The sequence below is a fragment of the Natator depressus genome, chromosome 27, assembly GCF_965152275.1.
Source record: "Natator depressus isolate rNatDep1 chromosome 27, rNatDep2.hap1, whole genome shotgun sequence".
Taxonomy (NCBI): domain Eukaryota; kingdom Metazoa; phylum Chordata; order Testudines; family Cheloniidae; genus Natator; species Natator depressus.
In genome coordinates this window covers 7,744,378-7,772,281 of record NC_134260.1, presented here as the reverse complement: position 1 = coordinate 7,772,281, position 27,904 = coordinate 7,744,378, and the positions used below count along the sequence as shown (strand labels likewise).

At 43.2% G+C, this 27,904-nt stretch overlaps 1 protein-coding gene across 9 annotated transcripts; it reads left to right on the top strand.

Moving 5' to 3' along the window:
* The first annotated feature begins 70 nt into the window (after positions 1-70).
* Positions 71-27,686, top strand: STRADA (STE20 related adaptor alpha). Of its 9 annotated transcripts, none has more exons than XM_074940708.1 (13): positions 71-113; positions 4,361-4,421; positions 5,952-6,009; positions 7,962-7,990; positions 14,424-14,526; positions 15,134-15,255; positions 16,903-17,011; positions 17,140-17,263; positions 18,494-18,665; positions 20,666-20,770; positions 23,532-23,773; positions 25,414-25,456; positions 26,213-27,686. In XM_074940708.1, exons 2-13 carry the CDS (start codon positions 4,410-4,412, stop codon positions 26,363-26,365), a joined length of 1,272 nt encoding a protein of 423 aa, XP_074796809.1. In that variant the 5' UTR covers positions 71-113; positions 4,361-4,409; the 3' UTR covers positions 26,366-27,686. The 9 variants fall into 9 exon arrangements, with proteins under 9 accessions (XP_074796809.1, XP_074796805.1, XP_074796804.1 ...); XM_074940704.1 differs by having other exon boundaries at positions 23,532-23,833; XM_074940703.1 differs by having other exon boundaries at positions 88-113; positions 4,361-4,445; positions 23,532-23,833.
* The last annotated feature ends 218 nt before the right edge of the window (positions 27,687-27,904 follow it).

Genomic DNA, 27,904 nt, shown 5'->3' with positions numbered 1-27,904 from the left:
TGGGGATTGTTCCCCCCCCTCACCCTCTGGGTGGGTCAGAGGCCCAGTGCGCAGGCCACGCAGCAGCGCGGTGACGTCATCGCGTCACGCACCCAGCGTCTCCCCTTCGCCAGGTAACCGGGGATTCGGGGAAGCGGCAGCGGCGCCTGGAGCCGGAGGGGAGTGAGTGAGTGAGTGAGTGAGGCGGGGGGGGTCTCCTTACAGCCCCCCCCCCGCCGTGTTCCCTGCGGGGTGGGCTCTCCCCTCCCCCCGCCTGCGCTTCATCTCCGACCCCCTTGTCCCCGCTCAGCGCGCTGGGTGCCCCGCCCCCACATTGTGCGCCCCCTTGTCCCCGCCCCTTCCCCCCCCGGTTGTGTGCCTCCCTGTCCTGTCCCCGCCCCTCCCCCCTCAGCGCCCCGCCCCCTTGTCCCCGCCCCTCCCCCCTCAGCGCGCTGGGTGCCCCGCCCCCCGGTTGTGCGCCCCCTTGTCCCCGCCCCTTCCCCCTCAGCGCGCTGGGTGCCCCGCCCCCACATTGTGCGCCCCCTTGTCCCCGCCCCTTCCCCCCCCCTTGTGTGCCTCCCTGTCCTTTCCCCGCCCCCTTGTCCCCGCCCCTTTCCTTTCTCCTCCTCAGCGTGCTGGGTGACCCCCCACCCCTTATCTCTACCTCTCCCCCGCGTACTGGGTGCCCTCTGCCCTTTCCCTGCCCATTGCTGTCCCTGCCTCTCTCCCCGCAGCTTGTGTGCACCTTCCCCCTGTTCTTTCCCTGCTCACAGCTGTCCCTTCTCCCGTGCACTGGGTGCCCCCTGCCCCCTATACCTCTCCTGCCCGCTGCTGCCCCTTCCCCAGAGCGCATGGTGCATCCCGCTCAGTGCTGTCCCCCTGGGCTCCTACCCCTGCTTGGAGCCCAGCTTGCTTTTGCAGGGTTGGACAGTGTGAGCCACTGCTGTCATGGGCCTCTCACCCCATCTTGCTCTTTTTGATTGAGGGAAACTTCTGCCTGTCCCCTTTTATTCTAGAGAGACAAGGCAAGTGAGGTAATCTCTTATATTGGACCAACTTCTGTTGGTGGAAGGGACAAGCTTTTGTGCCTCATAGAGGTCTGGAAAAGGTAGCCACAATGTCTAAGGGCATGTCTTCACTAGCAACGTTAAAGCACTGCTGCGGCAGCTCTTCAGCGTGGCTTGTGTAGTTGCAGCTACCAGCGTTGGGAGCGCTGTCTACACTGCCCCTTTACAGCCCTGAAACTTGTAGCGCTCAGGGGGGTGTTTTTTCACACCCCTGAGCGAGAAAGTTGCAGCACTGTAAAGTGCCGGTGTAGTCAAGCCCTAAGCTAAATATAAGGTGGGACAGGTTATTAAGCATAGGAGATTCAGAGGTGGTGTAGGAGACTACTTAAAGTGAAGTGGGTAATTAACATCTTTGCAGTTATAGGACAAAGGAGGGTTAGTAGGCGGCACAGCGTGTTACAAATTGTTGTAATGGGCCATAACACCAATGTTTCTGGTCTGTCCAGGGTTTTTAAGTGTCCAGCAGAGTTACGAATTTAAGTTCCCAGGCTCATCTTGTGAAGGTGTTGTGTGGATTTCCTTAAAGGATGAGGACTGAGAGATATGATATCGCATGATCACTTTGTGAAAAGTGTTTGCCTGTGGGTGATAGGGTGTTATTGTCTTTTATCATTTTTCTGTGTGAGTTCATGTGAGAGCAAAGTCTCTTTTCACCCACGTTGTTGATGGGGCATTTGATGCACTGGGTAAGGTATACTACACAGGGCTATCACAACATGTGGGACTCATGGATCCTGAAAGGTGTATTTTGGCAGGGGGGTTGATCATCATAGCAGTGAAGATATGTCTGTAGGTTTTGAATATGTTCTGGCGGGGTCTGGTGCTGTTTTTAGTTGGTGTGTTCTGGTCTGTGAGGCGCTTGCTTCTGATGGGTGAGCTTAGCAAGATTGGGGGGTTGTTTGAAGGCCAGAAGAGGGGGTTTGGGAAAGATTTCATGCAGGATGTGGCCTCCATCAAGTATGCATTGTAGTTATTTGATGATACCCTGTATCTCGCGTGGGGTGGTAGGTGACAGCTAGGAGTGGTTTTTTTCCCCCCAAGTTTGAAGCAGGTTCTCCCTGGTATTTGGACGGCCCATTCCATGATGTCATCTGCTTCTCTGGTGGAGTGTCCTTGTTTAGTGAAGGCTGTTTTTAAGTGTGTTAAGGCAAGAGTTCTCAACCTTTTTCTTTCAGAGAGACCCCACCCCAAACACGCTAAAAAAAACTCCATGGCCCACCTGTGCCACAACAACTGTTTTTCTGCATCTAAAAGCCAGGGCCAGTGTTAGGAGGTAGCAAGAAGGGCAGTTTCCAAGAGCCCCATGACACAGGGGGCTCCACAAAGCTAAGTTGCTCTGTCTTTGGCTTCAGCCCTGGGTGGCAGGGCTTGAAGCCCCAGGCTTCAGCCCCATTCGGTGGGTTTCGGCTTTCTGCCTTGAGCCCCCGCAAGTCTAATGCAGGCCCTCCTTGGTGGACCCTCTGAAACCTGCTCATGGCTCCACAGGGGGCCCCGGACCACTGGTTGAGAACCTCTGTGTTAAGATATATATTCTGGACTTTGGTGCATATTCTATGGTATCTGGGTGCCTGGCTGTAGATAACAAATTTCTTGTTGTGTCTGGGATGATAACTGAATCTGTGGAGGTAAGTGTGGTGATCTGTGGGAGTCTTGTATATAGTTTTCTGTAGGTTTCCATTGTTGAAGCTGATCATGGTGTTCAGAAAGTTGATGCTGGCATGTTCTAGAGAGAGTCTGATGGTTGGGTGTTGGTTGTTGAAGTGGTGGTAGAAATCTATGAGGGAGTTTAGGCCATCTGTCCAGAGGATGAAATATCATCAATGTATATTAGATATAGCATTAGTTTTGCAGTGAATTTTTCCAGAAATTCTTCCTCAATGTGGCCCAGGGAGAGGTTTGCATATTGGAGAGCCATCCTAATACCCATGGCTGTTCCCATGGTTTCGCCAAAGTGTTAATGTAAAGGTGTTATGGGTGAGGATGAAATGGATTTCAGAGAGTGTATAGCTATCCTCTCGGTGGTGAAGAGATTGTGATGGATGTCATGTTTAAGGATTTCACTTCATTTTTTTTTTCCCCCTGGAGCAGTCGATGTTATGATTAAGTAAGTTTGTGTGGGTTTGTCCACGGGGAGCGGCCAGACTTTTTTCTTGTAACTGTCAGTGGGGACGATATATACTGTATTCTGGACGCTGAGACACTGCAGCAGTTCTATTTTTATAAAGCTTCCTTTGTGTATCTCCTGCAAGATAATGATACTTATACAGCATCTTTAATCTGAGGGGCCTTACAAAGGGGGGGTGAGTGTTTTTATCCCCATTTTACTGATGGGAAAACTGAGGAGCAGGACAAGTGAGTGAGTTGCCCAAGGTCATGCACCAAATCAGTAGCAGAATTAGGACTCAATCAGAAGAATTAGGACTCAGATATTCCTATTCCCAGCTACTTGCTTAACAGTTGTGTAACATGCTGTGTACCTTTCCATTGCTATTCTCTCTGGGAAATTATTAAACATTTGTATTATGGTAGGACCTAGACACACTAAACAGCATTGGGGCCCCATTATGTGAGGTTCTGTACAGCTAGAACTGGATGAAGTATTTGAACAAAACTGGTGAAAAATGCAGGTTACATAGAAACATTTTGCAAATTTATGTGGATTTCACTTACTTGTTTCAGTGGCGGTGGGTGGGAAGCCTTTAAAAAAAAAACACCTCAAAATCAGAATGTTTTATTTTGACATTTTTTAAATAAAATGTTTTGGTTTTTTTATTTAAAATAACTTTCCTTTTAGAAATTTCCTCTAATTTTTTTTTTTTTTTTTTAATTTAAAAGCTTGAAATCAAAACTAAATGTTTTGTTTGGCCAGAAATGATTTTTCCCTATTTTTTTTGAATCGCCAGAGAACAGTAATCTGTTGTTTGTACAGCTGTAGTACTGCTGTAGGGTAAGGGTCCTTGCCCTGTGGAACTTGTAGTCTACCAAATATTGTACTGCATATCCACCTCTGTGAAATATCTTTTCTAAAGTTTTTTTTAAATGGTTTGTTCAGATATTTCTGAACCTGTTTGGGAAAATTCACCTTGCAAAACTTGCTGTCACTGTGGCGGAGCTTCTTAAAGTTAATTCATACAAAACCTTTGTGCTCTAATCTTTCAACAGTCAGCAGAGCTACCTAGGTTTTGATGTGTGCAACTGGAGACATGCTGTATAGAATGGAACAAGAGCAGTAACTCATTTGCGGGAAAGGCTTATTGTGGAGACAACTCATTTGCTTTGCCTTCTTAAAACAATTGTCTTGCTCTCATTTTCAGGATATTTTTAATTTCACGAACTTGGAGTAGCATTACAAATCTGGATTCCATGTCTTTTCTTGTAAGTAACCCAGAACGAATTAGGGTGAGTGTTAGCTTCTAGCGTTATTCCAAAAAGCAACTGGTTTTGTAAATCTTTCCATACACACTGAGATAAGTTCTGATTCTGCAACAGTTTGTGTGGGGTGGAGCCCATCCCATTGACTTCCTTGGAGCTCCAAAGGGGCCTGCCTGCACAGTTCTTGTTGCAGGATTGGGACCATACTCTATCTTGTTGCTGGAAAACTAGATTTTTAATTAAATACAATTATTTTGATTTATGAGAGAGAGTTACTTTTAAAAGGTATGTATCTGTGAGCTAGATGTGTTGCCAAATGCTTATTATGTGCATTTTGCTCAGTGTTCATTCTCTTTAGATAGTGCTAATTGTTGAATACATCTTTTTTCTGTTTATGTATTATACAAAATGATGTTATCACTTATTGTTTTATAATGTACAGAAATTGCAGAAAAAACAAATGCTGAAACATAACTGAGTTGATGGTACCTTTGAAAGAGAGATGGAGGAAATGTCTTGAAACTTAACTAAATTGACAGTGTCTTTTAATTTATATTTTGTATATATTAAAGTGTCTTTTAAACTTAAAATGAAGTCCTTTTTTTTTTTTAATGTTTCCTTTTAAATGCTGGAATTCCATAACAAAGCTATTGTGTATAGCACTTAAACAGGAAGTAAACTAAGTAGTGAAGATACATTGTTGAGAATGAAATGTGCAGAGGATGACAATACACTTTTAAAAGGCTTTTTAATATAAAGCAACAGTAACGCAGTTAAGGAAATGTATTTATTTATGATTGGAAACCTGGTGTCCCTTAAGGTTCATAAGTCAGCAGCAAAGTGTGTGTGTGTGAGACAGAAGAGAATCTCTGACGTGATCACTGTGAATGGTGTAAAAATGACCCTTTTGAAATTTTAACATCATTCACATTGTGCTAGATACTGATACAATGAAATCCTGCTTACTTTTCAATTGAATGTGGACTCTTTCTCATACCAGCCTGCTTCAAATAGAGGTAGTTTAACATATATGTAAGTAAACTTGTTGATTGCTTCAGCAAGCTGACCAAGATTTTTGCCATAAATGAGTAGTAAAATGACTAATATTTACTAAGCGTTAACAGTGTACTCAGTACTATACAAGCTTATGATGACATAGTCCGTGCCCCCAGGATTTTAGTTTATTTCTAATATCTAATCTATCTTGATGTGAATCGAAAATTGAACTGAGTGGATAGAGATCATGTCACTAGCAGCCTTTATGGTGCTCTGAGTTTTAAACATTGTTTGACTTAGTTTCTTCCAGAACATGAAAGAATAACAGTTTATCAGTTGTCTGTTACTGTTTAAATATTAATATTTACAGCTGCTGAATGAATTTTAGCTCATTTCCCCTCATTGCAAAGGAGACACATGTTAGAATGGTCGGAGTGATCTATATGATTCTGTTTTGGTTGACATAAAATAAAAATGGATGAGCTGTGGAATATGTCTAGAGGAAATAACTAATTGGCTTTGGACTTTCTTCTCTAGCGGTGGGTGTCCGAAAAGTTCATTGTAGAAGGCTTGAGAGAATTTGAGCTGTTTGGAGGTAAGTACTCCATTCGTTAGACGCTTCAGTAGAAATCTTTTACTTTAAACTTGAAAGCACCCATCAGTGTGGTATAAGTAAATGTGCTACATGAATGAAGAAATTGGTTTATAGCACTGTCTTCAAATTGGCCAACAAAAGTAAACTTAGAAGAAAAAACTTAGATTTTGTACAGCAGTTCATTTTACAGTCAGTAGTAGTACAAACTTCAGAACCTTGTAATGCAGTAAATTAGTGCAGTCTGGTCTTTCCTGAATAACCATTTTTTTCCTCTGTTAAATACAGATTTTGAACTTGAAAAAGATAATTACAGAAATTGAAAATTTTCCAAATGTTTTGTTGCTGAGTCTAGTTAAAACAAAGTATTAAAGCTGATAGAAGAGAAGCCTTTAAGTGTAACTGTGGTCAGTAAAGTAACTATGTAAATATGGTGCCACCTTACACAATAGATCTGCTCCTTGAGTATAATTGAATTGGGTCTGCTGACTTCACTGGCAAAGAAAAGTTTTAAAACAGTAACACTTCAGCTTTCCAGGGTTGAGACAACAGTGTAAACTGGATTTTAATCTGCTACTTTCATCATTTGCAAAATTGTCAGCTAAATTCTGATGGCAGAATCTTTGTGACAGACGATGTAAAGGAAGCTAGCTAGATGATTAGATCCCAGGTGGAATTAGTAGTTAGCAAAATCTTCCATTTGACTTGTAAATTCTGCAGATTTGCCTTTCCACATTGAGTTTTGTAGTTATGTTGAACCCCATTTCAGATAAAAGAAAAGGAGTACTTGTGGCACCTGAGAGACCAACAAATTTATTTAAGCGTAAGCTTTCGTGAGCTATAGCTCACGAAAGCTTATGCTCAGATAAATTTGTTAGTCTCTCAGGTGCCACAAGAACTCCTTTTCTTTTTGCAGATACAGACTAACACGGCTGCTACTCTGAAACCATTTCAGATTGGGTTTCTAGCAAACCTTTTTTACACTATGTCCATTCTCACCATGGTTACAAACTTAGTCTCTAAGGTGCCACAAGTACTCCTTTTCTTATTACCATGTTTGGAAGCTATGCATGGTTTTGGCTAGCACTGTTTTTTAAAATTAATCCCTGCCTAAAACCAGTCACTGAAAACAGTTTAGCTGCAGCAGTTTTCAGACGTGTTTAAGGATGGGTCTACCAGAATCTTTTTTTCAAACCTAGCTGTAGCTAGTATCTTTTTGCTCCTGATGTGGATGGTGGTTTTTTGCAGTGGCTCTTCTGAGTTAACTGCACTTCTAGGAAGAAAATACATTTAAAAAAATATCTGTCATGTTTTAATGTACAAATCTGATTAGAAACTTTGCCCTGAAATGAAGCTGTTAAACGAAAATTCATCCCAATATTAAGAGCACTGTTTCATTTGATTTCAATGTGAATTGTACTTGCTTATACCAGGGCTAAATTTGGACCATTTTATCTAAGCCCCTAGTTATACAGAAATCTTGTTATAAGTGTCCTTGTCGAAATGTGGATTTTTGTTACCTCGGGAAATTTGGAATTATGTAGAATTTAACTGCCACTTTCTACACGGGTTGCATTCCTCATTAAACTTCCAAAATAGCTTATCCCAAATATTTAAATCCATCAGATGTATTAATCTATTTCTTTTTAAACAATGAGTTTAAGTTCACAATCTAAAAACAAAACAAATCTCCCTAACCTAAGGCTAATTGAATCTGTGTAACTTTTAGAATTGGGTTTCTTGATATGTTTTCTAATGTCTGTTACTTACTGTTATGATGTTAATTGTAAGTTAAAGATTTTGCCTGGGAATATATCCTTATACCTATCCAGTACCTAAACTATGCTTTGAGGGTATTTAATTTATTTATTTTCATAAATATATATATTCAAACTATTTTTTGAATGGGTATTTGTTGAAGAAAACATGGTGAACAATTAATTTCTTTACTCCAGAGCAGCCTCCGGGTGACTCTCGGAGAAAAGTAAGTGATTTTTGCAGGCTGTGGTGCTGTGGTCCATTGCATGGAGATTATTCCTTGTGGAAGTTTGATTTTCTTTCTACCTTATTTATACTTCATCTGTATATTTAGCTTTACATGTGTGAAAACAAGTTTCACCCTGGAAAGGAGATTTTGGTGTGTGGTTTTGAAGCTGTTGCATGTGACGTTTTAGCTGTAAATCTGAGATTTAATTCCTTAGGCTCACGTTTTCAAAAGTGGTTCTGAAAACAGGGCCCAAATTTTCTCAGGTTGGGCATTCAAAACCAGTGCCCAGTTTTTTTAATAATTTGATTTCCTTTCTCTTCCCTATGCCACATCTGCAAAAGAGACCCCAACATCAAACTGAGAATTAGATAATCTTCAGTTTCAAATGGGACTTCACCTTCTGCTGAAAACCCATTGGCATAGCTGTTTGACTCCCTTCAGAGCCCACAGGAACAGTCTTAAGCCTTCAACAGGTGCTGCTATCTGCTTAGAGAAATCTTTTCTGCTTGAGGACTAATTCCCTACAGAGCTATGAAATGGCCATCTAAAAATACATAGTGTAGTCCAAAACAGGACAGTTTGAATCTTTACCTGTAATCTATGTCATATTCATGGTTCCGATTAAAGCGCCAGTGGTGTACAGTGTAGACATAGCCTAAATGGGAGGCTATTCTGGGCTTCTAGACATCTTTGCGGTATTGATGCTGACTTTCTTTCATTTAAAACAAATCTTATTCCCCTAGATAGTTGTAGAAACAAGGCAATAGTTAGTTAATCAGGGAAAGGAAATTTTTGTAGTTTGAGTCAAAAGTGAGCAAGAGAAACTTGGGAAGTAAAAAACAAAACAAAACCACCTATCTTCCACCAGGCATTGAATCCAAAATATAATCCACCGGAGTTAGATTCGGCAAATGCAAATCATTGCTGGCATTGCATAGCTCTGGTTTCCTAATGGCATTGACAGTACAATTATCTTTCAAAAACTAATTTCCTTAAACATACGTCCAATTTAAAGCCTAACCAAAAGGCCTGAAATGTTAGCCCTTAGTGAATGTCATACTTCATGCAGCTAATCCCACGTTTCTTCATTTTACAGCTTTCATGATTTTTAACTGTACACCAAAAGTTATCCTGTGTGAAACTCTCGAGGAGCTTTTTTGCAATATTTCATAAATAACATTTCAGTTTAACTTCTTTTTAATTTTTTTTTAATCTCATACAGTGTTTAACTTTTGAGTAGAGCCCCCTCTGCATAATGGGGTTAGTTGTAGAGTTTTCAAACTCAATGTTTATCTGCAGAGAGGTGAATCAAGGTCTCTAATGTATTGAATTATTGCTAAAGGGGAGCAGATGATATGTTCTAGTTTGGTTGAAACAGCCTGCACCATAGTTAAAAAATAACGTGTTAGATTTATTTCATTTTTTTGCATGTGTTGGCTTCTGCTAAATTTGGAGTGCATTGTATTAAAGCAAGCCACCTACATAATGCACAGTTTCAGAGCAGCTGTCATTGCTGCAGAATAATTTTCATTTTCTTGGTGGTGCCTTTCTGGTTCACAGGACTCCATCTGCCTCTGTTTCTTTCCTGTCAGTTCTGCCATTGACAGGGGTGAGTGGAGATGATGGAAAATGTACTGAACTGGGCATTAACTGTGAAAGTCAGAATTGGTAGGAATATTTAATGGAAATCTAGAATAAGAATGGGTAGCAGCCTTCAATTCATAGCCAAATGATAGTGTTGTGTGACATAGTGGGTAGAGCAAAAGATTTGGAACTGTTGGGATTCTAGATTCCAATCATGGCTGAGACAGAGATTAGCTTTTACCTCTTTGTGCTTCAGTTGCATGAGCTGAAATAATATAGTGCCTTTCACTGAGGTTATTACAAAAATTAAACCTTGTCCTCTCTCTCATTGGGGTAGGCATTATCCCCATTTTACAGATGGGAAAAGGGACGTATAGTGTGTCTGTATTACAGAGCTTGGATTAGAACCCAGGGGTCTTGACTCCCAGTTCCATTCAGGAGAAAAGTAGAAAGTTTAAAGAAAACTGGGTGCTTCATCTGAACTGAGGCTAATTTATGGTAGGAAACAAACTTTAAGTGGCCAAGGATAGTGGACTCAATGACCTGATGGATCTTTCCCATCTCCAACTTTAGTGATTCTACAATTCCTGACATAGGGGAAATCTTCCATCATTTTGATGCATTAATTCAGCACTGATTGCCCTAGACACCGAGGATAAGAGATTTTAAGAATACTTTTTTAATTTTTCAAGGTTAAAATTATCTAAGGGTTACATGCCCCAAATAATAATTTGTATTTTAATAACTCTAGTTAGCTTACATTTTAAAATATGCAGATAATTTGAACAACTCAGATTCCTCATTTTCTATTAGTGACGGTCACTCTTGGCCTGTTCATTGATGTGAGGTTTTGAGTTCCAAGCAGGTGTTGAATCGAGCTAGTATTTGGTGGTGCCATTAGTTTCTTCAGTATTTCAGTTTTTTTTTAATTTTAAACTAAGCTTCCAGACCTTTGATACAATGTTGTCTTGAGTATGTAGGCTGACTGAAATGATAGGTCTCTGAGGTTTATACTCTCCCCTTCCCCTCAAACAGAGTGTTGACTCTGATATCCAATAATGCCATTGTTGTCTACTGGTTCACTGTCAATCATCTTAGCAGAAACAACCAGCCATTCTGGAATTATGAGCAGAGCTTGAATACCGTACTACCATCCTTTTTTTTTTTTCTTTTTTTTTTTTTTTTCCCCTTCGTCTGATTCCTGATATCAAGTAAACTTTCACCACTGATCTCTTTACTCTAATTTGAAGTGTCAAATCTGTTTGGTTCTGGTTTGGTTGAAACACAACTTTAACCTTTGAAACGTTTTAATCCCAATTTGTTTTTCCTGTTCGAATGGCAGGTGTGAAATTGCCTGTTCTGTAGCTTCCCCTCTTGACCGTTAGTTTATCAGCAGCTGGAAGTATAATCTCATATAGACCTAGTGGCCCAGTGTCTGATCTCACACAGGGTATATAATCTATACAATCAGCCTACATCTTGTGAATGCATTGCAGTAGGTTTTACAAGCTACAGCCTATTCACCCATGTTCCTAAAATTAGAATTGGAGCCCTTAGCCTTTCTCTAGTAAGAGTGTATTTACATATAAATGTACTGCCTTGCCATGTGGCCAAAACACAGATGAGTGAGTGCACAGTAGATGCGTTCTTTTTCATTTCTCTTCAATGCCCTTGGAGACTTCTGGCAAACCTTTACCCTTTGCTAAACTGTCTCTTCCCGCTTAAGAGTAAACTGCTGGTTTCCTTGACTCCCAGTGCTTTAATTGTGGTAGAAAAATTGGGATCATATGTTCATGTAACTAACATAATCATCAAAGAATGCTGAAGTTTTCCAAAAGCTGTGTTGTTGCCTGCAACTTTCTAGGGATTCTGCCTTTCTAGCTAGCATAATTGTTTCAGGAGCTGTCAGTTAGTCTCTAGTTTGTCCCAGCCAAGTTTTTATGCCAAATCGGATTTTCTTAAGACTTCTTCAGACTCGAGTCTAAAACTGCGTTAAGCCACAAATGAAGATAAGTTTGGTCTAAACCTAATTCCTAGTGGACGCTTATCCATCTTGCCAAAACTTCAGTCAGTTTGCCACAGGTTCTAGCTATCTGCTTAAGAGAGCCCCACAATTGGAACACGAGCACTGCAGGTTTAATAGAATTGTGAGCCGGAGTCTCCAGAACTGGAATAGGTGGTGGAGCTTCGGCTCGGGATGGAGGTGCGTTAACAGAGCCTAGAACTGTAATATTAGAGAATGCGGCACTCAGTTATGAGGTGGCCTTGTAGATCTGTGGGAAGCGAGGCCAGGACTGGAATAACAGAGGGCATTGCGGGTTAGAACTAAGGTATGTGGATGGAGTTGGGAAGCTTATGTATCCAGTTTCATAACATTAAAATCATTTGCCAAATTCATGCATAACATTTTAAAGAGAACTCCATTTTCTAATGCATAAGTGGTGTCAGCTGTTAATGTTAGGGTGTTGAAAAAGACTTTGGTTTTGTCTTTAGAACCAGTGGATTCAGGATGCTTCTAGGACCCCTTTACTTCTCAGTAGTGTACTTATCAGCTGTTGCTTAAAGAAGCAAGTATTTAATATTTGCATCAAGAATGCTTTAAAAACAATTATTAGGAGATGGAGTAGGTTTTGTTTTAAATAAGTTATAACTAAAGTGTTCAGAATATATTTTAGCAGTGGTTCTCTAACTTTAGCAACCCAAGGACCCCCATTTTGATTTAAAATTTGATTTAAAATCCCGTTCAGCCCCAGGCCCCACCTCTTCCCGCCCCTGCTCCACCACTGCCCCTCCTCTTCCCCTCTTTCTGCCCCCTCCCCGGAGCACACCCCATCCCCGCTCCTCCCCCTCCCTCCCAGCGCTTCCTGCACTCCGCTGAACAGCTGTTCCTGGTGTACAGGAGGCACTGGGAGAGAGGGGGAGGAATTGATCAGTGGGCTGGCAGCCCTGGATATGATTCCGCCCCCCTCCCCCAAGCGTGCTCCATCCCCGCTCCTCCCTCCTAGCACCTCCTGCATCCCGCTGAACAGCTGCTCCCGGTGTGCAGGCGGTACGGGGAGGGTGGGGGAGGAGTTGAGTTGATCAGCGGGGCCTGTAGACCCCCTGGAGTACCCTTGCAGGCCCCCAGGGGTTCGCAGACCCCAGTTGGAGAAACAATTAGGGCTTGTCTACATTATGGAGCTTTTTTGTCAGAATAGCTACAGTATGCTTGCAAAAGCCCCCTAGTGGAGATGCAGCATATACCAGCCAGAGGAGTTCTGCCAGCGTAGCTGCACCGTTTCCCCAAAGGACGTTAGCTATGCCGACCAAAAATACACTTCTGCCAATGTAATTGCATCTACACCAGGGGCTTTGCCGGCACGGGTGTATTGACTAGGGTGTGAGATTTTTTTCACACTCCTAGCTGGCATAGTTATGCCAACAGAACTTTGTAGTGTAGACCAAGCCATAGTGTGGGTATGGTTAGAATAGCCTCTTGTTACTTAATAGCTCTTTGTCATTGCATCATACCTCCTTCCTTCAATGACCGAAACAAGTTTGTGTTTCCACTTCCATTGCAGCTACGAGAAAATGAGTTGTGTTTTGTTTTTTGTTTTTTTTCCCTGCTGCATGCATCAATAGCAAAATTGTCAGGAAAGTCTGATTGTAGAATATTTATGGCTGGTGATCTGAGACAAAAAGAACACACCTGGGTTTCCAGTTCCCAGGTGGAGTTAGTGTTTCTGGCAGATTAGGAAAAATTCACCTAATTCAAAGTTGACATAAAATGAACAGATTTGGTCTGTCTGTTGCAGAGAGAGAAATCTGGAGCCTCCCTGTGTCACTCATCTAACTATAAGCATAACTGAAGGACAAAATACACTGCAATAATGGAACATGCCTGAACACTGTGTATAGACTTTTCTTGCTCCTCTGAAACCCCCCACCAAGGAGAATTAGAATTCAACTGTGCTGCCAACGCTGCCAGAGATTGTGGCCTCTTTTTGTGCATATCAAATCATCTGTCAGTTTTTGTGACAGGCTCCTGTAATGCAACTTGGACTGTAATGCCTGTGTATTGAATTGCACAGCTTGTTTTTAATCAGTTTTAAGCATGAGTCAGCATGAACAGAGAAGAACATTTCTCTTTTCAGCTTGTGCATGTGGATATAGCAGGGAGCTCTCTCAGTTGTAGTGAAAAGATGCAGCCTCTCTCAAGCAGGCTGGCAGACGTGGGAGTGCTGCTCCTGTGTTCATTTGTACTAGCTCTTTGCTGAAGCTAAACTCTTGCTCCCATTTGGAGCTTCTTTCCCTGTGTGTCTGATCTATGCATCTTGGGCTTTTCTTAGTTGGTTCATCGCTTCTTCTGCAGCAAAACAAGTTCAACTTTGTCAGCCTTTGCCACAGAGAGAGCATGAATGGATAAGTGGCTGAAAAGTAGCAACCTCAGCCAGGAAAAGCTTATTGCCAGAGTGCAAAAAAACCCACCATAGACAGGTCTTCAGTCTGTCACTGCTGCACAAGCAAACAGATTATGATGCAGAAGTTTGTAAAGAGTGGGAGAAAGGTGGCTGTTGCAAAGGGGTGGAGTAGTGCTGTCATGTGTCTTAAAAAAGACCACCTGGTTTATAGTAGATGGTAAATTATGTTGTTTGGTTACATGTCATAGAAAGCAGATACCTCGTTCCAGAAAATCCAGACATCTCCTGGGTTTCAGTTTGTATTAAGATATTTACAGCAGACACAGCTAGCTTTTATACTCAGATATGTCCTGATATTATGAGCATGTGCAAAAATATAATGTGGAACAGATCTCTCTACTAGATGTAATTAATATCTGTTTCTGATTTTTATCTTGCTTTTCTAGACCAATGATGCGAGCTCCGAGTCGATAGCATCTTCCCCTAAAAGGGACACCATGAGCAGCTTTTTACCAGACAGCAGCTGTTATGAGTTGCTCACCATAATAGGTAATGTTCCCAGAAAAACACCTAATTTTCATTCTCCATGTATGCTTCCTTTGTAAGGTACTGAATTTTTCTTGTATGGTGGTTTTCTGAAATGTAAAATGCAAAATATCCTTTCTTGTTTTGTTTTAATAGTAGTAAAATTACTGTCTAAAAAGTAAATTAAGGTGGGTTTCTTGTCCTGAAGCTCTTACAATCCAAGTAAAAGATAAATACTAGATGAGAGGAGGCGTGGTTTTGAGCTTGAAGCAAAAGGGTATCAGCTAGGACTCTTGAGTCTCATACCTGGCTTTGCCATTTGTTCCCTGTATGGCTCTTGGCAGGTCACTGAATCTTTCTGGGCCTCAGTTTCCAAATCTGTAAAATAGGAATATTACTGACCTATCTCCCAGCAGGTTTTTAAGTAATTGGTTTTGTATGTAGAGTACTTGAAATTGGAAGGTGATGTAGAACAGGCAAATTTTTATATTAGACAAGACCATCAACAACAGTTAAGGTGAGAGAGGGAATGAGGGTAATTGCTAAGGAGGAAGTGTTGATGGAAGCTCTCGCACAACACATAGTCAATTGTATTTGCGCTTATGGGGTTAATCTCACTCTCTCTTTTCAGGTCATGGCTTTGAGGAGCTGATGACTGTGAACCTGGCCAGGTATAAACCATCAGGAGAGTATGTCACAGTCAGAAGGATTAACTTGGAAGCTTGCACCAATGAGATGGTGACATTCTTGCAGGTGATGCTACAATCTTTAGAATGGGGCACAGCATCTTTCATGTATATTGAAAGAACAAGACTCCTAGGATCTCAGCTTCAGGTTATTTAATGTTTTCTAAGGTGCCCATTGCTAAGCATCTGGACGCTGTACAACTTTAACATAGTAGTTGCATTACTGGCCCACAAAGACCAATTTTCCTAATGAAGAAATGGTCAAATTAAAAAATAAAAATCATTATAAGGTGCTGGTAGTAGATACTCCTTCAGACTGAGTTATAGTTTTGTAAATGTTAGTTGGCTGATACTTCTAAAATTATTTTGAAGCTGATGGTGGAGTGTCTAGGGATTAGTGCACTGGACTGAGTTTCTAGTGTTCTGGGTTCTCTGGAACCAGCTCAGCCGCTGTCTGGTCATGAGCAAGTCACTTCTCTATGCCTGGTTTTTGAACTGTGAAATGGGGATCTTTGCCCACCTCATGAGCATGTTGTGAGGTGATTCATGTTTGTAAAGTACTTTGAGGACCGAGGTGGAAGGTGCTATGAAAGCAGAGTGTTGTTCTCAGGCGGTGGCTCTCAACCTTTCCAGACTATTCTACCCCTTTCAGGAGTCTGATTTGTCTTGCATACCCCCAAGTTTCACCTCACTTAAACTACTTGCTTACAAAATCAGACATAAAACACAAAAGTGTAACAGCGCACTGTTACTGAAAAATTGCTTATGTTCTCATTTTTACCATAGAATTATAAATCAATTGGAATATATATATGTGTATAGTATATCGAGCAGTATAAACAGATCATTATCTGTATGAAATTTTAGTTTGTACTGACTTCTATAGTGCTTTTTATGTAGCCTGTTACAAAACTCGGCAAATATCTAGATGAGTTGATGTACCCCCTGGAAGACCTCTGCGTCCCCTGGGGTATGTGTACCCCTGACTGAGAACCATTGTTCTAAGGGGATTGTTCTTCTGGTTAAAATCAAGACTTGCATCTAATCCTTTCTCTTCTAAAGGATGCACTTGAAGAGGAAGAACCCAATGATCTTTCCATACCAAACTGCTGTAATAGCATTCTATGAGCTCCTCAGTTTCAAAATAAGATTAGTGCAAGGAAATATTGTATCAAGTTCCAAACACAGGCACTCTGATGCCATAATTTGTTTATCCTTCTCCAGCAAATTCATTCAAATAGGTATTAACGTTGACATATCATGATGTAAACACCAAGTAGCCCTTGTGCAGAGATTGTCAGAACAGCTGTTTGGGGTAGGGGTTTAGTATGTGTGTTCTTTGAATTTATGTAAAATGTCCCTGCATGACCATTCCTTTTTGCTGGAAGTTGGGATTGCCAGACATGTTGCACTGACATAGGAGCTCCTGAATTCAGTGCTAAGCAACTGTTGCCTATGCGCAGACCTCATGCCAGGAAAATCTAACTCTGGTGAGAGATTATTTTAGCTGTCATATCTTCCCATTTTATCTGCAAAAGGAGAGACAGGAACTTCTCAGGTGAAGAGAAGGTTCAAGTCAGTGTTTTGGCAGACAATCCTTAAAGTGCTACCTTTTGTCCAGTCTAACTTTCCTAGAGCGCTGACCCTCTGTACCATATCTGGAGTTTTGTATTTATTTATTTTGTATTGATTTGAAATATCCTTTTGCTTTTAGGATGAACTTCATGTGTCCAAACTCTTCAACCACCCTAACATTGTGCCATATAAAGCAACCTTCATAGCTGACAATGAGCTATGGGTAGTGACCTCCTTCATGGCTTATGGTAGGTGGAGAGGAGCATACGTCTGCTATCTGACCAGGCTGCTTTAGCTTCTGTTAAATCATCTTTATTTAGGTGAAGTGTCCTCTGTTTTTCCTGCTCCATCAAAAAACGTTTCTTTGTCTCTTTAGGTTCTGCAAAGGATTTAATCTGTACCCATTTCATGGATGGAATGAGTGAACTGGCTATTGCTTATATCCTCCAGGGTGTTCTGAAGGCTCTTGACTACATTCACCATATGGGCTATGTACATAGGTAAAAAGGAAATCATTCTCTTTATCACTTATCCTACTTTCTGTAGGAAATGCTTACAAACAATATTCATCCAGCTGGGACTAGGTATCTCAAGGGATTTGGAATAAGAATATGGTTTGCATCTAGCTTGCCCTGCTGCTGCTGTAGAGAGCTTCATTGTCCATGCCCTTGGTCCTGGACTTCTCATTACCACAGAAGTAGTACTTTAAAAAAGCAAATCGCAAAATGTTCCTGAGGCAAAGTGTAGTAGTAACTTAGGACTAGGTTAAGCTTTTGCTGAAGTAAATCCTTCCATGGGGTCCCCAAGGTGGGAAGATGAGAGGAGGGAGGTTGTGACAGCAGAAAACAGCTGCATCTTCCTTTTTGCCAGGGAAGTTGGAAGGGGCTGGGAAGAGGGCATACTCAAGGGATATACTAACTTCCATGGAGCCCCAGATTGGAATTAAAGCTGCCCCTTCCAGTGGATAGGCAACCGTCTGCCCTCCCTTGGGTGAATATTCTTCTGTATCCCTGGCATGCAGAGGGGTCTTTCTGATGTAGTTTACACCTCTTTGTTGAGGCTTCAGTGAAGCAGGTCCATCTGTATCTTATGGTGGTTGTAATGACATCACACAACATCCAAGCGCAACCTCTAAGGGAATGAGCAGATTGCATTATTCCTATCCTTCCATCATTGTTCGCTATACAGTCCCAGTGTCATGTTAGGGAGGTGATAGCCTATTCCTTCATCCAGTGGAATGGCCAATAAATTACAGTTTCGTACTTTCCAGGTACTTTCACTTTTAGTTCTCTCTCCTAGCTTTTTTAGATTAATGGTACAAAGTTGCATTTATTTTTTTTAAGAGGTGAGGCTTTATTTATGCTTATGCAAATATCACTTGGCCAAGCAGCAGATATTTATCTCTTTTAATCTCTCCTCTTAAATCAGTGCCTCCAGACCCTTAATCAGATTTATGTTTTTCCTGATAAACACTAACATGGCTGCCACACATACTTGGACGTAAGTTTCAAAACCTGATTATTCTAGGCTATTGGTACTCACTCTGTCACATATTTTCACTGGATGCTCAATGTGCCTAGGCTTCAGAATATGCCTTCCTTAAATCCTGTACAAGATCCCTATAGAATAATCTTTTCACATGGATGCTGGGAAGGAATTTAAAGTCCTTCTAAGGTAGATGATCCTTGACCATGTGTTGACCTCCTACTTCTGATGCCCTTTGCTTTAAGGAGTGTGAAAGCCAGCCACATCCTGATCTCTGTGGATGGGAAGGTGTACCTCTCAGGCCTGCGCAGTAACCTAAGCATGATCAACCACGGGCAGCGGCTCAGAGTTGTCCACGACTTCCCCAAGTATAGTATCAAGGTCCTACCATGGCTCAGTCCTGAAGTCTTACAGCAGGTATGTCATTTTATGGGTCACTCTCCTCTTCTTCCTCATTGTTGACTTTCTCACTTTTGTGGACAGAGACCCCCCCCATCCTTCACTGTTGCTGGAATTTCTTGCTAAGAAGCAAGGAACTATTTTCAGGCTAATTTTGTAGCCTGAGGAGAGCATCTGATCGTGTAACAAAACTTGTATCATGGTTCTTGGAAAAAGCAGCACAGACCTTCTTGGAGCCTGATTCTCCCGCACCATGGGTTTCAATGGGAGCTACTCTGATTCGGCAAGCAGGAGAATTGGGCCTTTGGCATTTTAATGACAAAACTGGCCTATTGTCCTGAGTGGGTCATACTGCTCTGTACCCTCATGCCAGACACCCATTCATGTCAACTTAACATTTCATATCCTGGTGGCAAGCACACCTCGTTAGCCGTACTGCCCCCATAACACTGAACGTGAGCCTTCTGAGTTGCACCCAGAGGCATCTTTTCATTCTATGGGGCAGTGGTTCTCAACCAAGGGTCTGGGGCCCCCTGGGGGGGGGGGGCAGTGAGCAGGTTTCAGGGGGTCTGCCAAGCAGGGCTAGTGTTAGACTCGCTGGGGCCCAGAGAAAAAAGCCAAAGCCCCACCACATAGGGCTGAAGTCTAGGGTCCTGAGTCCCGCCACCCGAGGCTGAAGCCGAACTTAGCTTGGCGGGGGCCCCTGTGGCATGGGGCTCTAGGCAATTGCCCTGCTTGCGACCCCCTAATGCCGGCTCTGGATTTTATATGCAGAAAGCCAGTTGTTGTGGCATGGTTGGGCCACGGAGTTTTATAGCCTGTTGGGGGGGCCTCAGAAGGAAAAAGGGTGAGAACCCCTGCCCTAGGACATTGTATTCAGTGGTCTCTCCATGGCAACTGGGAGGAAGACGGTTTATTCGCCCACAGATAGGCACCTGGGGTGGAAGGAGAGCAGCTAAAACAGACTTCTTAAAGCTGGGTGGAATCTTGAATGCCAGGTCTGTCGCTGAGGCCTTGCTAACAGCACTCATGCTGTCACCGTAGCATGTTAACGAGCGTAATAATGCTAGTCTCTGATCTCGTTATACGCATTCCCTTATGTTGTCAGTCTGTTCCCATGGCTCTCTGTGACGCTGCTCAGTGATAAGTGGGTTTCTAGCTGCTCACTGTTTAAAGCTGCTGTGCTAAGTTTAAACCCGCAGAGACTTCTAGCATCATTTTTCCTCCTGATGAGTTTTCATTCATTCTCTTCTCTTTTTTTTTTCGTTTAAAAATAGCAGCAGTGTAATCTACCCGGCCTGAGGGGGAAGTGGGTGTTCAATGGGGGCAAAATAAGCCTTCAGAAAGGTCTGTACTAGAGCGCTGGGTATGGAGTTTTGCGCCAGTGCAGAGGCTAAGCTCCAGAGGGGAGTCTGCATAGTTGTGTGAAATGGAGGGGAACTGCATGGAGCTCTCCCCAAATACTAGTTTCTGTGTTACGGTTTACATTAAATGGTCATTCTCTTTGTGTATCTAATAGAATGTATCTTGGGTGTTTATCTGGCCCCCATTACCAAGTGCCCAAGCACCTCACAGTCTAATTGTCCTTGCAAACTCCTTGTGAGGTAGGGCAGTGCTATTATCCCCGTTTTACAGATGGGGAGCTAAAGCATGGAAAGATTAAGTAACTTGCCCCAGCTCACACATGAAGTCAGTGGAAGAGCAGGGAACTAAACCTGGATCTCCCGAGTTGCAGGCTAGTGCCCTAACCACTGGGCAGTCCTTCTGTCTCCTTCCAAAGAAACTGATCACCAACACTGAGACAGATACATTTTCTTTTAAAAATAAACAACCTCAAACCTTATTGCCTTGGTAGTGAAACATCTACAAGTACTCCGTTGTGGGCACTAGGGCACTTTGGTTTAATTGTTTGGTTTTTGTCCTTCCCCTTCAGGTACCTGATCAGATTCCCGCAAGGATAAGCATAACACATAACTGACTTTATAGCTAATTCTCTCCATCCCGCTCTTTGGTTCTAGAATCTCCAGGGTTATGATGCAAAATCCGACATTTACAGTGTGGGGATAACAGCCTGTGAACTGGCAAATGGACACGTCCCATTCAAGGATATGCCTGCTACTCAGGTAGGGTTTACAAGCTGCTTGGGCGCTCCTTCCACCCCAGCCTTATAACTGCATGCTGTGGAGTTAGGAAATTGAGTTCTGTATCTGTCAATAATACTTAAATGCAAGGAACCGAGTTATTGGCAGCAGCTGTGTTTGTAATGAGATGTGACAGATTCTGAGCTCTTGAGGTCATGAAAGATCTCTAATGGCACTCTTTGCACAAAAGTAAGGGTAATAACCCTCGCCTCTTTTCTTTCCTTTCTTACCTGTTAAACTACTGCTGACTTCCACTCTACCAGAGGCTGCATCTCTGAGGTACATAAAGGCATACATAGAAATTAGCATTGGAAAAGATCTATTAGGTTATCTCCTCACCAGCGCAGAATTGTTCCCTACAGTAAATTTTCTAGTGCTCTGTCTCCAGTCTTCTTTTAAATGTTCCAAAATATGGAGTTTCTTCTGAAGGCCTCTGTTGTAGGATTATTATTGATTGACTTGACACTTTTTGGAGTTTTTTAATGTGTAATAAAACCTTCCCTTTTTTCCCCTCTTGGGGCTGCCTTTCTTTCCTACAGCCATTCCGTTAATCTTAATCAAATCCATAACTCGAAGGGATACCTCTCTCCACATGTTGTGTGGATTTCTATAAAACCTGAGAATCTGATATTACAAACAGTGCAGTAGACAGAGAATTGAAGATCGTTACAGTTAGTCTCCTCCAATACCAGTCAAGATCCTGCTCCCATTGAGGTCTCTATCAAATCTCTTACTGGTTTCAGTGGGAGCAGGAGCAGGCCCATTCAATTCAAAATAAGTCAGTCCTCCTTTGCAGATTGACCAGAGCATCTTGATGTCACCCTCCCAGGGAAACATTTTAACACTAGTAGGGTTCTGGGGCACACCTTGAAAGACAGATTAGAAATGTAGATACACTGGAGGGTAGGGATAGGATACAAAGGGCCCTAGACAAATCAGAGGATTGGGCCAAAAGAAATTTGATGAGGTTCAACAAGGACAAGTGCAGAGTCCTGCACTTAGGACGGAAGAATCCCATGCACCGCTACAGACTATGGACCGAATGGCTTGGCAGCAGTCCTGCAGAAAAGGACCTAGGGGTTACAGTGGACGAGAAGCTGGATATGAGTCAACAGTATGCCCTTGTTGCCAAGAAGGCCAATGGCATTTTGGGATGTATAAGTAGGGGCATTTCCAGCAGATCGAGGGACGTGATCGTTCCCCTCTATTCGACATTGGTGAGGCCTCATCTGGAGCACTGTGCCCAGTTTTGGGCCCCACACTACAAGAAGGCTGTGGAAAAATTGGAAAGAGTCCAGCGGAGGGCAACAAAAATGATTAGGGGACTGGAACACATGAGTTATGAGGAGAGGCTGAGGGAACTGGGATTGTTTAGTCTGCGGAAGAGAAGAATGAGGGGGGATTTGATAGCTGCTTTCAACTACCTGAAAGGGGGTTCCAAAGAGGATGGCTCTAGACTGTTCTCAGTGGTAGCAGATGACAGAACAAGGAGTAATGTTCTCAAGTTGCAGTGGGGGAGGTTTAGGTTGGATATTAGGAAAAACTTTTTCACTAGGAGGGTGGTGAAACACTGGAATGCGTTACCTAGGGAGGTGGTGGAATCTCCTTCCTTAGAAGTTTTTAAGGTCAGGCTTGACAAAGCCCTGCTGGGATGATTTAGTTGGGGATTTGTCCTGCTTTGAGCAGGGGTTTGGACTAGATGACCTCCTGAGGTCCCTTCCAACCCTGATATTCTATGATTCTAATCTACCATCCTACCGCTAGAAAAGTCCAGGTACAGAACTTGATTAACATTTTATAACAACCTTCTGCACACAGGTTACTGAGAGCAGTGGTACATGGGTTGCTACATGTCACCTGTGCCAAGTTAGAGCATTCATGCTTCCTGAGCTCTGCTGTCCAGTCCAGATTATAACATCACTCCCAAACAGAAAGCATTGTTCTGTGCATTCCTAGATAAGTGTAGGGTTATTGGAGGTTTGTTATGTAAAGGGGGCCTAGGCATGCTGCTTCCACCTGATCTGCTCTCCCCTTTCTGCTTTTTAACCCAAATCAACTTTCACATTGAGCCACTTCATGAAATCTTGGTGCAGGAATGAAGGGGTCTAAATGCTGCTGAGGGAACCAGGATCCAACAGGTGCTCCGGGAGAACAACTATCCAAAATCAGGGGAAGCTAATATGAAAGCGGAGGTGCCCTGATCTCCCTACAGCCACCTCAGCCCTTGCCCTGACCAACTGGATGTGGCGTCATTCCAGGTTATAACAAAGAATTAAGAACTTTGCCTTCCAATTGGATTAGGAGACCTACAGACTTGTCATCAAATATGACTGCTGCAAGGGGCCAAATGCTGCACTGTAACGTGTGTGTAACTGCTGTGACTTAATGCAACCACGCAGCAGTTAAAGGCCTGATACTGTGAATTGCTGACAAGTTGAGAGCGCTCTGGAACGTTCACAATCGGGCCCTGTGTGAGAAGGGAATTTGGCCCATAGAGTTCACGTAATACAATCTATGTTAGAATAGCAACTAAGGACACTGGTGTCTAAGTCCTGCAGCAAGAGTAATGCTGAATGAACATACAACACATGCAGACCCTGGACCACTTGCAGGACACAACTGAAGATTGTTGCATAGAGTATCTGAAGTTTAAATACATTTGTTGTAGAGAGTCCTGCCTGCTCTCTTAAATGTGTCTACTCTGTATCATGCATGTGAGTCGTTTCATCCAATTCCATTTCAGATGCTGTTGGAGAAGCTGAACGGAACTGTTCCATGCCTGCTAGACACCACCACGATCCCGGCTGAGGAGCTGACCATGAAAACATCCCGCTCATGTGCTAACTCCGGGATTGGTGAAGGGTTGGCAGTTAGCAACGTGAGGGCAGCCAATGGGGAGTCAACACTGCACCCTTACCATCGGACCTTCTCACCCCACTTCCATCACTTCGTGGAGCAGTGCCTGCAGCGTAATTCCGACTTGCGGTACAGCCATAATGGGAATGCTTGGTTACAGATCTGCTCTAAACACCATTCGGGGCCTGGGTACTGTAACTGTGGACTCTGTGTGGTTTAAAAATTGTTTTAATCCCGATCTCTCACCATGGCTTTTGAGTTGTCTCAGTACTGGTGTTTTGTTCAGTGATCTCTGATTAAAAGCATGGCTGTGTGAAGAGGTGCCCCATATGTACGGCAAAAGAGCTGTCCAGAATAGCTATAAATATATAGCCTGAAAGCCGTAAGAATATGTAGCATTTTGATAGGACCTTGCATCAGAGAACCCAAAGAATTTCAGTTATTAAGCCTCACAAGCTTCTTGGGAGGTGTTATCCTCATTTTACAGGTGGAGAAACTGAGGCAGAGAGGTTAAATGTCTTGCCCAATGCCACACGTCGAGTCCGTGGCATGTTGGGGAAACTAACTCAGGACTGGCAACTCCCATTCTCACTAGACCACATTGTCCCAGAAGCAGTTTCATTCTCCAACCAGGAGAGCTCATCTTGAGACTTCAGTGAATAAATGCTGAGAACAGAGCAAGAACAGCATTTCCTTTTCTAGTTCACCAGGACCGTGTATTGTCATCTTACTCTGTGGCAAACGTCTCTGTACCTATAATAGGCTATTCATAATTTGGCTAGCAGAAGTTTTTGCTGTGTCCCCGTGTATAGCTTCTTTCACTGTCCAGGGGAGAGGAGTATACAGGGCAATGATTGTCCCTGTGATAACTGCATCACACAGCTTTTCAGTTAATTGATTGCGCTATCTTCAATCATGCTGGGATGCCCTGGCTGGGATGATTTAGTTGGGGATTGGTCCTGCTTTGGGCAGGGGGTTGGACTAAATGACCTCCTGAGGTCCCTTCCAACCCTGATTTTCTATGATTCATGCTGCTGTCTCACGAAAGGAGCTACGGATCCCATGGCACTTTGAGAAATCTTTGCGGGATAACCTGGTCATTCTGGCCAACAACTTTGCCTCTTGTAAAGCAGATTCTAATGGCAAATTTCAGAGTAACAGCCGTGTTAGTCTGTATTCGCAAAAAGAAAAGGAGTACTTGTGGCACCTTAGAGACTAACCAATTTATTTGAGCATAAGCTTTCGTGAGCTACAGCTCACTTCATCGGATGCATACTGTGGAAAATAAAAACATCTTCTGTATTTTCCACAGTATGCATCCGATGAAGTGAGCTGTAGCTCACGAAAGTTCATGCTCAAATAAATTGGTTAGTCTCTAAGGTGCCACAAGTACTTCTAATGGCAAAGGCGCTTAACTCCTTCCTTTGTCAACCCCCCCGGGGATGCCTAGAGGATAAAAGTTCCTACTACTGTGTATAAAAGGGTGAGGTCCGTGGCTGAGGTACAGTCCTGAGTCAGGAGACCGGGATTCTGTTCCCACCTTCACTCATTTGCTATGTGACCTTGGTTAAGATGCTTCCCCGTCTGTGCCTAGTTTCCCCCCTCAGTAAAATAAGAATCATCTTGACCTATATTTCACAGGGTGGTGAGTGTTTGTAAAGAGCTTGTAAAGACACAGGAAAGCTGTTAGAAAGTCAGTGTCGTTTACGCTAATCACACTCAGGTCTCCTGTATGATGATTCATTCCCTTCTCATTCTTTTTTGTACAGGCCAAGTGCAAGCACCCTGCTGAATCATTCCTTTTTCAAGCAGGTAAAGTGGTTCATTTAATCTTCTGGTAGAGGGCAGTGGCCTTCCCATGGTAACTCCTTGCTGCCCCCTCAGCTGTGGGGAGCAGAGTTCTGAGGACGGGGGTGGGAAGATGTTGCTGTTGACTCCTCACCTCTGGATAGCTCAGCACTGAAAGCACCATTTAGACTGGGGGTTCTGGCTAAATGCCTATAGCCAGGAAGGACCAAGTTTCAAAGAGCTTGGCTTGCATGGGTATGTTTGGGGACAGCCTACTATTGCACAAAATCTTCTTAGCTTTTTTCTCCAGTTATAATCTGTACTCAAAAGAAATCTCATTGGATTTCCCTTCTTCCCCCCACCCGCACTTTCCTAATGACTTTTTTCGATTTCATTAAGTCCTGGGGTCAGTGGAGAATGGGGTATTCTGGCAGCAGTGCCAAAGATCTTGCCCTCCCCCAAACTCTGCCAGCCTCTCCTAGTGGCAGAGTGCCACCAGCACTGTTTCTGAATTGGCAGGGAGGTGTCACTAGAATAAGACTGAGGAGGTTTATCTCCAAGTTTAGAGGGCACAGTGCCCAACCCTGCAGCACTCTTAAGTCGGACAACAGAAGATTGGGTTAGACTGACTGACGTCCCGGGCCTGCTGGTATGTTATGCTGCCCCTATTAGCCCAGTCTATATTGTGATGTCCTACGTGTGGTCGAATGTTACTAATGCCATAAAACCTCCCCATGTGAGAATAGCTCAAACCAAAACTAACTCTCCCTCTGCCCCCAGATCAAACGCCGTGCATCCGAAGCACTTCCTGAACTACTGCGCCCTGTCACGCCAATCACCAACTTTGAAGGTACGCGGCCACAGGATCCCAGTGGCATTTTTGGACTGGTATCCAGTCTGGAACAGCTAGAGGTGGATGACTGGGAATTCTAGAGCAATGTGGCAAATATACGGTTCTAAAGCCCTTGAAGGAGCTTTCTGGACATAGTAATTTATTGGCCCCTCTCAAATGAAGCCGGGATAAATGTTACATGCAGAAGAGTTTACATGACTGTGGTAAGGAACTTCACCTGGTCGTTTACTTGAGCAGAGCCTGGAATCACCCTTGGACAGAAATTAGCTGGAAAAAGGGATCTGTTTGTAGGAAATGCTGAATGTTTCCTCCTAGGTGCCAGGAGCCCTCCAGCTCTTGCTGTTGAGCACCAGGGATAGGCTGTATTAGGAGTTTTGTTCACCAGAGCTGAGTCAATCCTGATTTGTTGGTCTCCATACACATCATTTTCTCCTGTTACTGACTCTCTAATGTCCCTAGTTCAGAGGGTTCTGTGTGTCTTTAGCCTATCTTTAGATAAACCCTTTGTTTTGTTCCTTTACAAGGGTGCCTTTGAGACAAATGTAGAGGAGGGGAGAAGGAATGCAACTCTTCTTAGACTTGGACATTCTCTTCTAGACCGCCAGGTTCTCACTGTGGCATTCTTCTCATGGGGTCACTCTTTTGGCAATAACAAATTTAGCCTGCTGCTTTATTGAGAGGAAAATGGAAGATCAGACAACACTGGAAAAAGGGGTCCCCATCTATTCCAGCCATGCTCAGAGGTTAGGAGATTCCTCTGCAAGGCTGCATTAGTCTCTTCAAAGAGACCCGTAGATCTTTGTTTTTTTAAAACTCTTGCCATGTGGTGCTGAATGCCCTGAAGTGCAGGTCAGAAGGGCACCCCAATTTTCTGGAACTAACCAGCTGTTCCTGTCTCTTCATTTAGCCACCTCAGCCACCAGCTGCATTTTTTAAAAGTAAGATGTAGTTTTGAAAGTCTTTGAAACTGCACCATACTATATTTTACAATAAATGCCATTTGTCTGGCTGGTCCCATCCTGCAGCAAGGCTAATGTCACTGCATGAAACGTGCTGGCCAGTTTCTGTTTCTGAGAACCTACCATGGGAGGAAGAAAGGTAAGTTTGGAGCTCGCGCTCTCTCTGTGCCCTGCCATTGGCAGACCTCTCTGCTGCTGTGGCAGCTCTCCCTTCACTGTGGCGTTCAGGTTCTCCAGACTGCATTTTAAGGCCTTTTGTTCATCCTTTCTAAGCACCATGTGCATCATCGATCTTCCTTCTCAATGAAGCACTGAGAATCCGGTCCTGTACTGGTGGTCACCAAGAGCAGTGGTGCTGGCAACAGGTCCTTTTTGTGTGTATAAACTGTACTTGAACCCAAATAAAGTTTGTTACTCTAGTTTTGTTGCCAAAACAAATAAAAATGTAAGTATTTCTGAAGTGTTTCTTTTATTTCCCTAGCTCTGTGCAGGTGCTGAAGGGTCCCTATCCTCCTTGACCAGCCCAACTTGGCCTGTGTTATGCAGGTCGTCACACAAGATGATCACAATGGTCCCTTCTGGCCTTAATCTGTGAATTGTGTTGGTCTGAAGGAGCAAGTTGCAATGAAATGCGGTGGGTGATGGTGGGCGGATATTGCC

Excerpts from the sequence above, each read along its gene's own strand:
- STRADA (XM_074940703.1), top strand. The coding sequence starts at position 4,410 with ATGTCTTTTCTTGTAAGTAACCCAGAACGAATTAGG. Across the intron at positions 17,264-18,493 it reads CATATGGGCTATGTACATAG|GAGTGTGAAAGCCAGCCACA; the intron begins GTAAAAAGGAAA and ends CTTTGCTTTAAG. Across the intron at positions 25,457-26,212 it reads ATCATTCCTTTTTCAAGCAG|ATCAAACGCCGTGCATCCGA; the intron begins GTAAAGTGGTTC and ends CTCTGCCCCCAG.